Source organism: Pomacea canaliculata, linkage group LG7, assembly GCF_003073045.1.
Source record: "Pomacea canaliculata isolate SZHN2017 linkage group LG7, ASM307304v1, whole genome shotgun sequence".
NCBI lineage: Eukaryota > Metazoa > Mollusca > Gastropoda > Architaenioglossa > Ampullariidae > Pomacea > Pomacea canaliculata.
Genome location: NC_037596.1, coordinates 22503865 through 22517413, shown reverse-complemented (window position 1 = coordinate 22517413; position 13549 = coordinate 22503865). Strand labels below are relative to the sequence as shown.

Sequence of the window (13549 nt, the reverse complement as noted above, 5' to 3'; positions counted from 1 at the left end):
CATGAATGATCATTTCACAGACTTAATTTCTTGACGATCGCCGCAAGGTGCTTTAATTTAAATTGTTCTCCTCCCACCAAAATAACAGATTCCGCCATGACGATGATGATGATGACGATGATGACGATGATAAAACGTGTGATTTGCGTAGGCATAATGTGACGAAGGAACCATCTCTCAGCGCTGGAGACAAGTAGGAGACAAGAATAGAATACGAAAGATGGAGGGTGGGGGGAATTGGTGTTTTACGCCGTGTCAGCAACTAAGGCTATATTACGGCAAGCAGCCAGCCCTGTAAACAGATGCCAGGTGCAGAGAAAGAACAGCGTGCCCGAGACGAGAAATGAACTCTGGGCAGCCAACCTTCACTGTATTGGTGACAGGCGCTAACCGTTGCGCCACCGGACCGCTCCATACGAAAGACAGAAAGAGAAAGACTGTTTGGAAAATACGTTTCAAAGTATCCTCTACTGCAGAAAGAATGTTTAAAATATTTGCAAATTTTGTTAGACATATTTTTGCCATAATATTATCATAACAGCAGGTCGCGTGGCTGAAAACGGGCTTTGGTAAAAGGTTTCAACTAGTAATTTGCCGTCTACACGACATGGGATTACGATGGCGGCGACATGGTTGAGAATTGAGCTTCACTGTATGGGGTTGGGAATGTACAGATGACTTCTTCTGTCGTCGTTATCATCATCATCATCATCATTGTCGTCGTCGTTATTAAACGGAAGAATAAGCTGTTTCTAATGAACAAACTCGAGGCAGATGAGAAAAAAACTAATTAATTTAAAAGACTACTATGTTGAATGAATGTCACAGAAATCGAATCCATTAATAATTATAGTGCGAGTTATCAGTTATGCGACTGTCATAACACACTGCTACCTCAGTAAGGGTATCTAGAGATGTAACCATGACTTTTAATGTATGTAGTGAAGTTACAGAGCACTTTCCCCGTCTTAGAAAAAATGCGTGATAGGGTATGGGTGGAGAAAAGATTTCTAAATCATTGCTATATCATATCAAAGTAGGTGACAGGATTTTCTATTCAGACGACCATGTCAGAGCCGAGCAATTCTGTCCGTTTGCTTTTTGGAAATGGGGTTTTCTAACATTCCTACAACAACCTTTTACTGCAAAGCTTTCTTGCAACAACAAAAAGCCTTTAAATAACCCTTGCTGAAAGCCTTTTTGAAATCATTCCAGACATGTTCTAACCTTTAACCTCTTGTGTTGAGGTCGCTTTCTTTCAAAAGAAGATTCAAAGCGCTGGGTGCCTTTGCATGTTCCCCATGTTAAGTCTCGTTAGATGTTATTACGGGTGGTGTAAAGAGGAGACGGGTGGCAGGCTCAGCTGGCGAAGACCAATGTGATGATGGTGGTGGATACAATTTTATTGTTGCATTACACATTCGATGGGTCTGCTAATTTTGACAAAGAGGAGATTGTGCAAGCTAGGTCGAATGAATACGAGGCTTTGCGAGAATGTTTGGGTATCGCGGATTTCACGGATACAGGTGTTAGTAGTGTACGCCCCGGATGTTTGGTTCAGGTGTGGCCAGACAATAGAAGTTTTTGTTCTTATACAGACTCAGTTGATGTGGGTGCATAATAGAGAACTTTTTTTTCACAATGCATGTTAATTTTAAAGGTATAGTTTACACAAAATAATATTGTGGTGATCTCACACACATCTTGTTTCATTGAAAAGACTCTCTGAAAAAATATACATGTGCATCCCACAATAAATACATGTAAACACAGGTGCACGCGCACGCATCCTCCCCAACCTTGAACCAGGTTCACGCCCAGTTTAGTCAGTGCACAATCCTTCTAGACTTTTCTTTCTCTCTATTTATCTCTCGTGTCAATGCTTTCCTCTTTTCTTCTGTCAGTCTCTCTCTCTCTCGCGCTCTCTCCCATGTTCATTATTTATTTTTTTATTCTTTCTTACTATTTTTTTTTTAACACAATGCTTTCTCCCAGCAGGAAAAACTATTTTGTAAACATATTTATTTTCAGAGGGCTAGCTGCACAAGGCATTTCTAAAACTGAAATCTGTTCTACAGAAGACAAATGGTGTACAAAACAAAATGCTGACAGGAGGGAAAGTCTGGCGTAAGCAACTTTACCTTACTTAAAGAAAGTTAAACAATTTTTTTAATTGTCTTGTGCATTGTTTCTCTAAAACTGATAGACTTAAAGCCTTGAAATTTTTAAGAAGAGAAATAGGTTGTGGAACCGCCCTGGGGTGGTGACAAGGGAGTTAATCACGAAAGACAAGAGATTTCCACGTCATGTGTCGAGAACAGAATGGAATCCGGTATTTAGAGGATGGATTTTATTGCTTTGTACATCTCAGTCTTTCTCATCAATATTTTTATCAGAGATGAAAAAAAAAGTACAAACAACAGTAATGAGATTTCGTTAATACAAGGGAGACAATCCAGTAGATCGGTAAAGTCTCAATAGAACCCGATTCCCCCCTCACCCAAGGAAAGACTAGAACACAAAACTCTGTCACAGGTCGTACTCGTATCTGTTACACTTCCTCTCCTTATTTATCTCTTGGTGTATGTTTTCTTTTTTCTTTACTTCTGGTTTATTGAAGAACTTTCTTCAGTCTTTAAATAAAATTTAAAAAATAAATTATCCACGTTTACATTCATCCATTGGACAGTTTTCTACAGGTATAGACTTCAGTCTCCTTCCCAAACTGTTTGTGGCATTTTACAGAAAGACAACAAGGTAAGTAGGTTCTTAAAGTTGCATTTTTAATAGCTGAAGGCACAATTAACGAAATACAAGGAAAGATAATGATAAATGTTCGTTCGTGGAACTGACCCACAGCCTGAGTGTTAAAGGTCTAGTGTCGCACAATTTATCTCATGGATGAGTACAGCTCAGTGCATAATACTATTTCTTAAAATATGAGTGAATGTCCTCTCCACTTTCGTTCTCAAGATACATCCCTGAACACCCTGGAAATATTCACAGAACAAAGTCAAACAAGTCATGTCTGATAACATCTACCCCTAATTAACATATGGTTCCAGCTCTACCATTGGCTGCAACCATGCCAACAGGTATTTGCTGTTAACCTCTTTCAGTGGATGATGATGATGTTTGCAGACCGACAAGAGGAGAAGGGAAAATGGGACAGTTACCCGGATGCTGGGGAATAGCTTCATGCACTGAGCAGTACCTATGATTGGAGAGAAAAAAGTCCTGCCTTGTAGGCCTTTAACCCACAGGCGTGTCGGGGTTCGATCCGTTGGGGGAGTAGTAGCAGAAGTGCAGGCGATGGTTGCTGCTGTCGCCGTCGTCGAAGGGGTGAGCGCCCCCCTGGCGCGGGGAGGGGCTGAAGACGGTGTTGATGGCCTCGTCCCACCACACTGTCTCCTCGCGCACCGCCATGTTGTGCACGAACGGACACCCACCCGAGTATCGCACCAAGAAGAAAGGGATGGAGGGTGGAAGATACAAGGGCTGGGTGACGGTGGGTGAGGCGTCGTTCCTGCGGGACGCAGAATGGTCTGGTTATTGTTGATTGCTGGATAGGTTGGATGGTACATGATTGATGGATTGATTGATTGTTTGATTGATTGAACTGATAGACTGAACTTGTAACACCTCACACAATGTTTTTCATATAATTTTCAATGTCTTCTCACCCTAATGGTGCAACATCACACACAGACAGACGAAGACAAATGAATACAAACTAAGACAGACATCATAGCAACAGTTTCTCCCAACCCTCACCTGCAGCAGAAGAAGATCTTGGTGTTGCCGTCGTACACGCCATCAGGCAAGGTACCTCCCGCCTTGTTGTTTGTAAAATGTCCTGATCGTTAAACTGGATAAAGCCGTCCTTAAAGCCTGCCACAAAGTTAAATATTACAGAAATTTTTTAAATCAGGATTTTGTATACTTAGGTCAGATGAACCAGGCTGGTAGGGACATCCTGGTAAGTAAGAGTCTCACCTGCCGGACAGGTCTTGTACTTGAGGATGCAGTAGTCACCTGCAGGCCAGTCCACGTCCCATTCGCTCACCTGGTCGGTGCCTTTGATGCAGAACTCCAGGCGCAGGTTGCCGTCCGTTACCCAGATTCCTGAGTAGCAGAAACCATATTCACCATCAGACACGTGACCCCAACCTACTTCACTGACATCACCACAGTTAGGTATAGTGGCTGAAGGACACCTATGACACTCATCGTCCTTCTGCTTCATTATCTAACGTCGTTACCAAGGCACAATATCAAAGTAATATTTTTTATTAGTTTCAGATAGCTGAAAGTCTGTAACCCGATGATTTTAGGAGAAGGGAAACCTGCAGACAGAACTCACCTGCAAGATGAATGGGCGAAGAAATTTCGTTCTGTGTGAAAGGATCCTCTGTGTCCTCGTAACGCCAGCCCTCAAGCCACGTGACTCCTCCGTGGTGGGACATCCGCTCACTGCCTTCATCAGGCCATAGGTACCTCGGGGCCAGGACAGAGGGATCCTTAGGGGTGGATCTGCACAGATCAGAATGAAACATTTTTACGATATTCATGGTAAAGTGAGTTCGAGCCTTGATTTTAAAAAAAAAACCGGAGTAGTGCTCGCAAAGTATATTTACCCAGCAATTTCACCTCCGTCAGTCAGTCCATATATAGTTTTTTGTTACTGCGTGCTAACAGATTTATGTCTAACCGTGACTCAGACCATGTATCCATTGGATATTTGCACACTGTCATGAATACGACCCCAAGATAACAAGAAGACGGACGTCAGAGAAGACGAGCCCCTAGGACTTTAGTTAACTGCGATATCAGCAAGTGTAAGTCAATAGTCTATTATCATAGAGAACAGAGGTAGATGAGGCTTACAACACTCACCTGTGACTTCTAGCGCCATCTTGTAGGCGGCGTAGTCGGACAGCGCCCGACGCAAGTTCGTGGCAGTGACGTTAGGGTCGAAGGTCGCGTTACAAAGGCCGTGTGCGGTCATTTCCGGCAGTCGCCACCAGTATCTGGGCTGCAGAACACGGACACGTAGCAACAACATATTCACGTGGCGATGTTTCAACTACATTTCTCGAAATTAACAGGATTTCATGTCATCTGGCCGCGTCCCTAGCCTGCTGCTCCATAAAGACGTTTACAAAAGAAACTGTCTTCTGGATTCTGAAATGGTAAGTGAGGGGCAGGGGTCATGTTCAGCAGGCGATTCGGAACAGTTTTCTTTCCTTCGCATTCAGTACTCTTGAGAGAATGGAAGGGAATGAAAGAAGAAAACATTAGGATGTTAGGAGAATAAAACGATAGCAAGAAAAAAAGAGAGGTGTATCAATCTTCTTTTGCGGTCTGTGGTTATAGTAATGGTCAGAGTGTGGATAGAGAAGGATTTCATTCAAAGCAGCAGGAAGCAGATAGTAATCAGAGTCTGGAAAGAACCCTTACATCGAGAGCATGGTCTATACTAGCTATCTTGATGCTGATTGGTTCTGGCTTGGCCTGTGACCCCAAACGGAGAGTGGCGACGTAGTTCCCGAACGTCAGATCGGCGACGTCCCGAGCCGTGAAGCTCGGGAAATTCACCTCCAGGGAAGCGCCGAAGCCCAGATACGAACCGCCCACCCTCAGGTCTTCGCCGGACTGCAACACAATCGTCAGACTGCTTCTAGACCGTGACAGACACCTTGCTGAGGAACGTCATTCGGATATGACATCACGTTAAAACATCATATATGACGTCATCACATTTAAACATCACACATGACGTCATCACATCGCATATGACGTCATTGCATCGCAAAAATAGAGCCATGACAGATTAGTGGCTGGGTAGATTAGTCATGGGTTGGTTACCGTTCTTTCTACGAGGTGCACGAACTCCAACATCGATGTCTCCGAGCGCTGTATCACTCGTGTACCGAGGTCCACCTCCATTGTCATGTGCTGCAACACCCACACACGAATGAACACCCACCTCACACGTACATGTACGAACTCGCGCGCGCACCTAAAACATAAATATCCTGGTAAGACTGATTTAAAACCTTTTTTTAAGTTACCTTTTGTGGTCCTCTCATTCAGTTCAGATCACCGCTGCATATAGGTTCACACACACATACATGCACGCAAATATTTATAGTATATAAATTTTTCTGTCTCTCTTTTCTTATGCATGAACGTCATCCCGATACTAACGGTGCCCCAGTCATCTAAGAAGTCCATGTAGATGTCTCTGCTGTAGACTTCCGGTAGCCGACAGGCAGCGGCGGCAAAGTTGTCGGTGATGCTGATGTTCAGCCACTCAGCCAGCTCCTCCGCAAAGCGCGCGTTTCCCAGGTTACAGACCGTCTGCTCATCCCGGAAGACGCGGCGGGTCAAGGCCGTCTCGTTCTGGGTGTCGGCAAAACCTGCAGCAGAGCTTTCCCGAGATACGAACTCTAGTCGTCCAACTGAGACAACATGTGATGGGAGTCTGCAAGCCTGGGATGTTTTTGTTTGTTCCTACAGCATTACGCATGCGCACTTTAAAGAGATCTCATAGTTGCAAAACTAAGTAAATTTTGCCAGTCTATAGGGCTGTGGCTATTTCGCACTCAATATCTTTAAATCCGTCAAAAGAACTGTAACAGCTTTAAATAGTATCAATTTTGCTTTTAAATAATTTAGATATGCATACATAAATTTATTACCTACTTTATTTGTCCATTAAACAGAAGATGATTAAAAAATAACTAAAAGTTTATTTATTTGAGTTTTGCATACAGAAAGGATACATTATAAGTACAATGAAAAGTACTCACGAGGGCTGAGGGTAAAGGCGAAGTTTGCCAGTCCTGCAGCATCATCTGTCGATGTCAAACAAGGACCGTGCATTACATTATCTTTTATATGTAACATGCTGGCTCCTGCGGTTTCAAGATGGTGAGTGACTCTCTCTCTCTCACACACACTGACTCCATATACATAGGAAAGTCAATATAAAGATATAGATCTTAATATAACATTACTATTAAAAAGTGGGAGTCTGGAGTGAGAGACAATGTATGTTTGAAGCAATTTTGGCCTGTGATTAAAAAAAAAATTTTTTCCTCTCTACCGGCAGTGAATAAGCATCTGATTTGTCTTTATGAGTTAAATGGAACCAAATGAGTACCTGATTTATTAAAAGGAGTCAGAAGAAAATACTGTGAACTAAAATGTTGCCTAGACACGGTGAACCACTAACATGTCATTGCCCTTGCGCCCCAGGTCACCTAATGTTTACCGCGCAACGAAAGATTACAGAAGTGAAGTTAAACCCTTGACAATCTTCAGCTGTTGACTTTTTATTTCGGTTGCCGGCTTGCTGATAACAGAGCAAACAAGCATGCAAGGGTGTACACCACCCGCTGAGGGGTCGACTGCATACCACCGACAGAAAAATTACAGCACAGGAACTCACTCACGTGCGTTTTCGGTTACACCCAACCGTGAAAAAAAAAATGTTTTATTTACCTCGTCATTGAAATTGAATTAGATAATGTTCCTGTCGTCAGACAGACAGAGGGTTTGGTGGTCAGCACTGTTACACAGACTGAAAGGAAACGGGTGGATTATTGCAGGTAAGAAGTACCCGAGAAGACAGGCGAGAAGTGCAGAGCTCTGCAGGTTGTTGGGGCGTCAAGGGACTTAGACTGATGGAGCTTGTGATGACCGCCCCCGCACCTGATGGTGGCCACGTGGTGATGAGTGCACCATCGCGATGAGACAGTCATCTGTCATTGCCCGTTGTATGTCACGATCTCCGCCTTTACCTGCGAAACCTTTATGCTTTCCCACAGTGCAGGCGCAAGGGTCAACAGGTCATGTCTGACATTCGCTGGTGCAGCTTTAATCCCAAAGCTGTAATATGTCCTTATTTATTTATTTATTTATTTTATTTATTTATTTATTTATTTTTTTGCTTTTAGACGCTCACTTATTATTTCAGGGATAATTTGGTAAAAATATAGTTTGGTTTTGACATTAGCACTAGAGCCTTAATTCTTGCTCAGTATATGCATTTTTATTCTTATCATTGTCTGACATAAGTGAAACTGTAAATTACATCTAAATTAGAGTAGACGGAACTGAAGCTATTAGGAAGTGTTGTCATTGCTTTGTCAGTTTTTCTAGTTCTTTAAGGATATTAGAAAGCATCACAACACGTCCTCGACCCACGAGACTTCCACAAAGGAAAATGTTAAATTGAAGACATATATACTGTCCTAACATATAAGCAAAGCCTCGTCTCGTGCTCTCATGCTCCTCTCACTGTACATCATTGTCTTTTTACACTATCTGCGCATGCGTCACCTGCAAAATGACTTCTCATTCAGCCCCAAGTAAAGCTGTTAATCCGGGCACATTAACAGCTGATATTTAGATCACACATGAACGCAAAACCAGTTCGTGGTTGGCTGACTTTCAAAACAAAACCCAACCTGAACCAAATTCCGAACCAAAATGGCGGCCAAGGTACGTAGTAGCTTTGAAACAATGATAAGTCGTTTGTAAACTCGTTAACTCAAGGAAAAGATTCTTCTAATCCCATGTCCAGACCCTCGAGAATATTACTTCATGTTTCTTAACCCCTAGGGTATCTTTGTCATTGCTCTAAACTACTGGCTCCAGGGGTAAAACAAGGGGTCAGGACACCTCTGTATAACTTTGGTCCTTAATTTCTCTCCTGCAGCCTCTGAGCAACGTCTTCACAACTTTGACCTCCGCCTGAAGACACGGTTGGTCTGTTTTCCCAGCATCCCCAGCGCGTGGTTCTCGCCTCGCGAGACATGGCGTGAAACAAGATCAGTGTCGAACAGCGGGAGTTTCTCGCCGCCACCAGATGGCGTCCTGTCAGTTCTTTAACGCGCGACCGTTGACGTTGGAGGGAAAAGAAAATCGTGTTGCTGTCACAAAGTCACAAAGCTTTATTGTATTCTTCCGTTGGAGGAATTCTGTGGGTGAGTTGTCTGGGCTTTCACACGTAAACATTCGTGTTAGTTGATGATCAGGCGTCAAAAGTATTTACTTGGGCCTGGAGTGATGGAGTAGGTGAAGTCACTACCCTGGGACAATATGGGGAACTCAGAGACAAATATCTTCTTTCCAATGTCCAGACCCCACCGATATTGTTTTACCCCTGGAGCCAAAGTAAAAATTACATCAGCTGTATTATTAGTAGTGTAGTTAGTACAATTAACAGTACAAATATTGGTATTACTGCTAAATTATAAAAAGTTGTTAGTATTGAGAGGAATAGTACAAGTGGTTGGTGACAATATTAGCATTATAACAAGTTGTATTGGTATGATTGTTAGCTTTTTAAGAAGAAGCACAGAAAGTAGAAGGAATAAGTCGTTGATGTGATTGCGATGTTTTTCTTGTACCTCCCACGTTCACGTCTGCCTGCAGTTTTTGCTGGTACGTCCTGGCCCCGTAGAACATGGAGACTGTGCGCTGGATGACGCAGTTGTGGCGGTGCTGCTGCTGTACGGCCGAGGGTCGGACACATCCAACACCTGTCGTGTCAACAGAAGACCGGGGTCAGCTCCACCCTGTGACTGCTCGCCGCCCTCGGGGTTGGCTGTCAACAGGTTGTAACCAATGCCTACGTAGCCGCTGCTAGCCACGCCCGGCTCTGGGCTCGCACACCACGCCCCCTTCCAGAGTAGCCACGCCCACAACAGAATGTACATGGTCCCTGCCAGGGAAGAAGTGAACAAACGTCTGTAGAGAGTGTAATTGTGCACAAGGATTTGAATTCCAAGAATTCCATTTAGTAATTAATTGGTTAATGTTAAGCCACAGATCTTTGCAGGTAAAATCCTGATGGGGATGGAAGACTGGGACCACTAACGTACTCGGGGATGATGTGCAGTCCCTGGACAAAGTTGTACCAAGGAGTTTTATATAATGTAGCTCGGTGGTTGTACTTTACAACAGTTTTGTTGACTTTCTGTTGACCTGAGGGAAGAGTTCCCATCCACACGAGTACCGCCCCTCAAAGCCTCCAACACAAACGCAACTCTAATCCTAACTCTGCAATAATCTTAATTGTCTCGTCTACTAGAGATGTAATAATGTAAAATGTAAAAAATAAGTACACGCACAGAAAAGATATATAAAACATGTAAGCAAAGGAATGAAACGAAACTTTGACAGGCAACAATTAAACAGAACCTAAAGTCATCAGCAAGTCGCCCATCAAGGTAAAGACACGTGAGTGTAAAAACAGTCGCCATAACGGTAAACAGGAATACCACGGAATGTTCAAGTTTTTCTCTTTAGTCCACAGTACAATGAGACATTATCGTGAGTCATCGCCGTCTGACGTCAGCACGATGCAAACACCGAGATAAAACAAAAAAAACAACAAAAAAACAATGCTGCTCAGAAGTCTATGACGCACGACTATGCACACATTCACACACACACACATGTGCACACGTATTCGTACACACGCACACAAACATATATTCATGGACTAAGAAGAAGAAGAAGAACCAGGAAATGATGACATTGAGAAGGTTCACATCTTTGCAACCAAAAGATTTTTAGTACTGACAACAAGAAGACTTAATTCGCTGACACATGGGAATGTGTTTGATTCCCTGTGTCTGTCAGTGTGTCAGTGTGGTGTGTTGGATACTGGCTTCTGCGAAGAATGCCACAAGCTAGACTTCAGAAGAAAGCCTATTTAATGTTTCACTACTACACAAACAAAACAAAAACATGCAGTTACTTATGATTTTTTGGAATAAATATTGGGCGTGTTGTGGGAATGTCTTGAGACTGGAGATGATCATTTTTTCCAGTCCTGAAACAGAGACTGGTAGTCTGCCATGGCATGATGCATGTGTGTGTACCTGTGTGTATGTGAGGCTTGATGCATGTCTGTCTACCTGTGTGTAATGTAAGATTATCAAATTGGGTCAGGAGCCTGAATCATTAAAAATATCTTATCGTACAAATATCTCTAACTTTGTTTACTCATGGACACACCCACACACACACACACACACATTCGTTTATTTTCTCCCACATACGCAGGAGCATCCACACAAATGCACAAACATGCAAAGCAAACATTCGCGCACACACACACATATATATACATGCATACCTGCGCACGTATTCATACCTATTTCATTTCAGAAAAAAATGACTTTCATATTTTAAAGGTTAACCCGAGCAAAATAATTCTCAATGAACTGGTGTAGTTCGTTAAAATTTCTTAACTCTAAACGAAAGCTACAAACCTTTCGACATCACAGTTCCTAGTTAGATTAATTAAAAAAAAACTCATGTGAGATGACCAGACAACGGCTCATTAGCATATCTAGTTATCTTATTGGTTACTACTACTTCAGTTAAATCAGAAATAAGATTTGAGTTCTGTCTAGTTCTGATAACTTGCTCACAAGTTAATTCTCATTTTTGAGGCGGACGAGCGATCCAGGCAGACGTGGAGCAAGCAGGAAGCCATATATTAGAAGGGTGTATCCTCCAGAGGGACTTTCTCACGCCTGGGGCCATGTGACACGAGGTTAAAGGTTAACCTGGGGAGGCGAGAGTCGGGTGGGGGAGTAAAAAAAACCCTGCATCACATGAAAGCATGTGAACATGTATAAACCGTTTGAGAACACCGCGGCCCTAGAGGGTGACAGAATAATAAATCATGAAACTCTAAAACATTGCTTCATGTTATGTTACCAGAGAGCAACTACAACCACACAGGTAAGCATTCCAACTACGGAGACCAGATGCTTGTTCTTGAGTTCACCCGGTTGGCTCACGTGGCATAACGGGTGGCACATCGTTGCCCTGGGGGACTAAAGAAATGTCATCCTTTCGTTTCTATAACTAATGCCGTGGGAGTTTGGTTCCCTTGTTCTTGTCACACAGGCGATGTAGCAATCGTAAATGGTCAAGAACAAATGACTATTGAGATCATTTTTTCATTTCACTGTTCCAAAGTCTATCCCTTGAAGTACTCTAACATCCCCCTCATCCTTCACCCTCCGTCACTCCGTCCTGGAGTCAGATCTTGTCTCAAGCTGTCTATGTTTACAGGAGGCCGACTGTTTTGCCATGATATTCCTTTAGTTGCTGACAACTGACTTCCCACCCTCGCCCCGCGTAGTTCAAATCCTGCCCGCTCCCTTTCATGGAATGCAAAGCCATTTTAATGTTCAGTGTTGTTATCACATTTAATCCCTGGCGAAGTGGTGTCAGATTTCGGCGAGTAGTCGTCAAATGTTGGGAAATGTGAAGCTTCAGGTGTGGTGTCATTACCCAGCGGGATTCTTCGTGAAGTTCCCTCAAATGGGAAAGTTGGTTGAGTGATATCAAATGCTGTCAGATTTAAAACTTGGTGAGCTATCGTCAAGTGTATAACTAGACGATGGGCTGTCTGAAGGCATGCACCATGCACCTGAGTTTAGTTAGGAAAGGATATTAAGGGAAACGCAAGTGAAATGACTTAAGCGCGCTCTGATTCGATTCTGCCAAAAATATTTCGAGTTGCAAACCAATCTTTACAATGGCTTCTAACATGTCTAAAATTATCTACAATATATATATATATAATTTGTCTTTTCGCTTGATTTTTTCTTAGAATGAATGTCTACAGAAATATATCTAAAAGGTTAGGTAACTCAAATGCTTTCAATCGACAGAAATAATTTGAATCATTCTACATGCCATGTCGAAAATAGCTGCAATATGATTGCAATGAACCAGATAATAGTAAATATGAAACGGAATATCCATTTAATAATATAGAGATGCACTGCTTTAACGTGTCTGCAGCGTTGGTAAGTACTCATTAGCGATCCTAACTTCATTTTATCCAAAGTTTTCGGATTATTTATTCTTGATGTTGCCTACCTTGAGAGCAGTGCGGAGAATTGAAGAAACTGAATGGTAGAAGTCCTGATGTAAGACTTACTGCATTATCTAAGGAACAATAAAATGAAAGTTAGTGTTAAAGGTTTGAATAGGTCCTGGGAGCGAGGCACCTGTCTGATAGCGAGACCTGTCCCGTGGTGCCAGTCTGACTGCATGTTCGTATCTCTTGTCCATGTACTTTCTATGTGTGTACACTGCGTACACTTGCGTGCACATCATGTGTGTATGTTAATCTTATAGTACAGGAGGTGAGAGATGGCCATGCTTATCTACACAAAAAAGAACAAGAGTTCAGACATTCCAGGCATTGGAAACCCGTGCCTGACGGAACAGCTCCTCAATTCTGAACTGAGAAAGCTGTGTGGGCTCTGTGGGCTCTGTGGGCTACCAAAACCCATCCTGGTAAAGTGAAGGGGAACAAGCTGGTCTGGGTTGGCCATGCTACCCGGCACGACAGTCGACACTCTTCGGGGTAATTAGTTTATTCTTTCCCTGTAAAGGAGGAGCGCTAAACGGAATGAAGCATTTATTTCTCATTTTACTTCTCGTTATAAAAAAAATTGTCATTATCATTGTCATCGTCAATTGTCATTGTCATCTTGGT

The 13549-nt window shown here is 42.8% G+C and overlaps 1 protein-coding gene across 1 annotated transcript; it reads right to left on the bottom strand.

The window, feature by feature from the left end:
• Nucleotides 1–3129: 3129 nt before the first annotated feature.
• Nucleotides 3130–13076, bottom strand: LOC112567536. The gene is given in 15 exon segments (XM_025244232.1): nt 3130–3526; nt 3775–3847; nt 3850–3891; nt 3997–4125; nt 4364–4370; nt 4373–4533; nt 4897–5035; nt 5461–5655; nt 5869–5958; nt 6211–6422; nt 6816–6860; nt 9065–9175; nt 9423–9486; nt 9489–9736; nt 12925–13076. Coding segments are annotated over 14 exon segments (1785 nt in total). The 5' UTR covers nt 9732–9736; nt 12925–13076; the 3' UTR covers nt 3130–3252.
• Between the last annotated feature and the right edge of the window lie 473 nt (nt 13077–13549).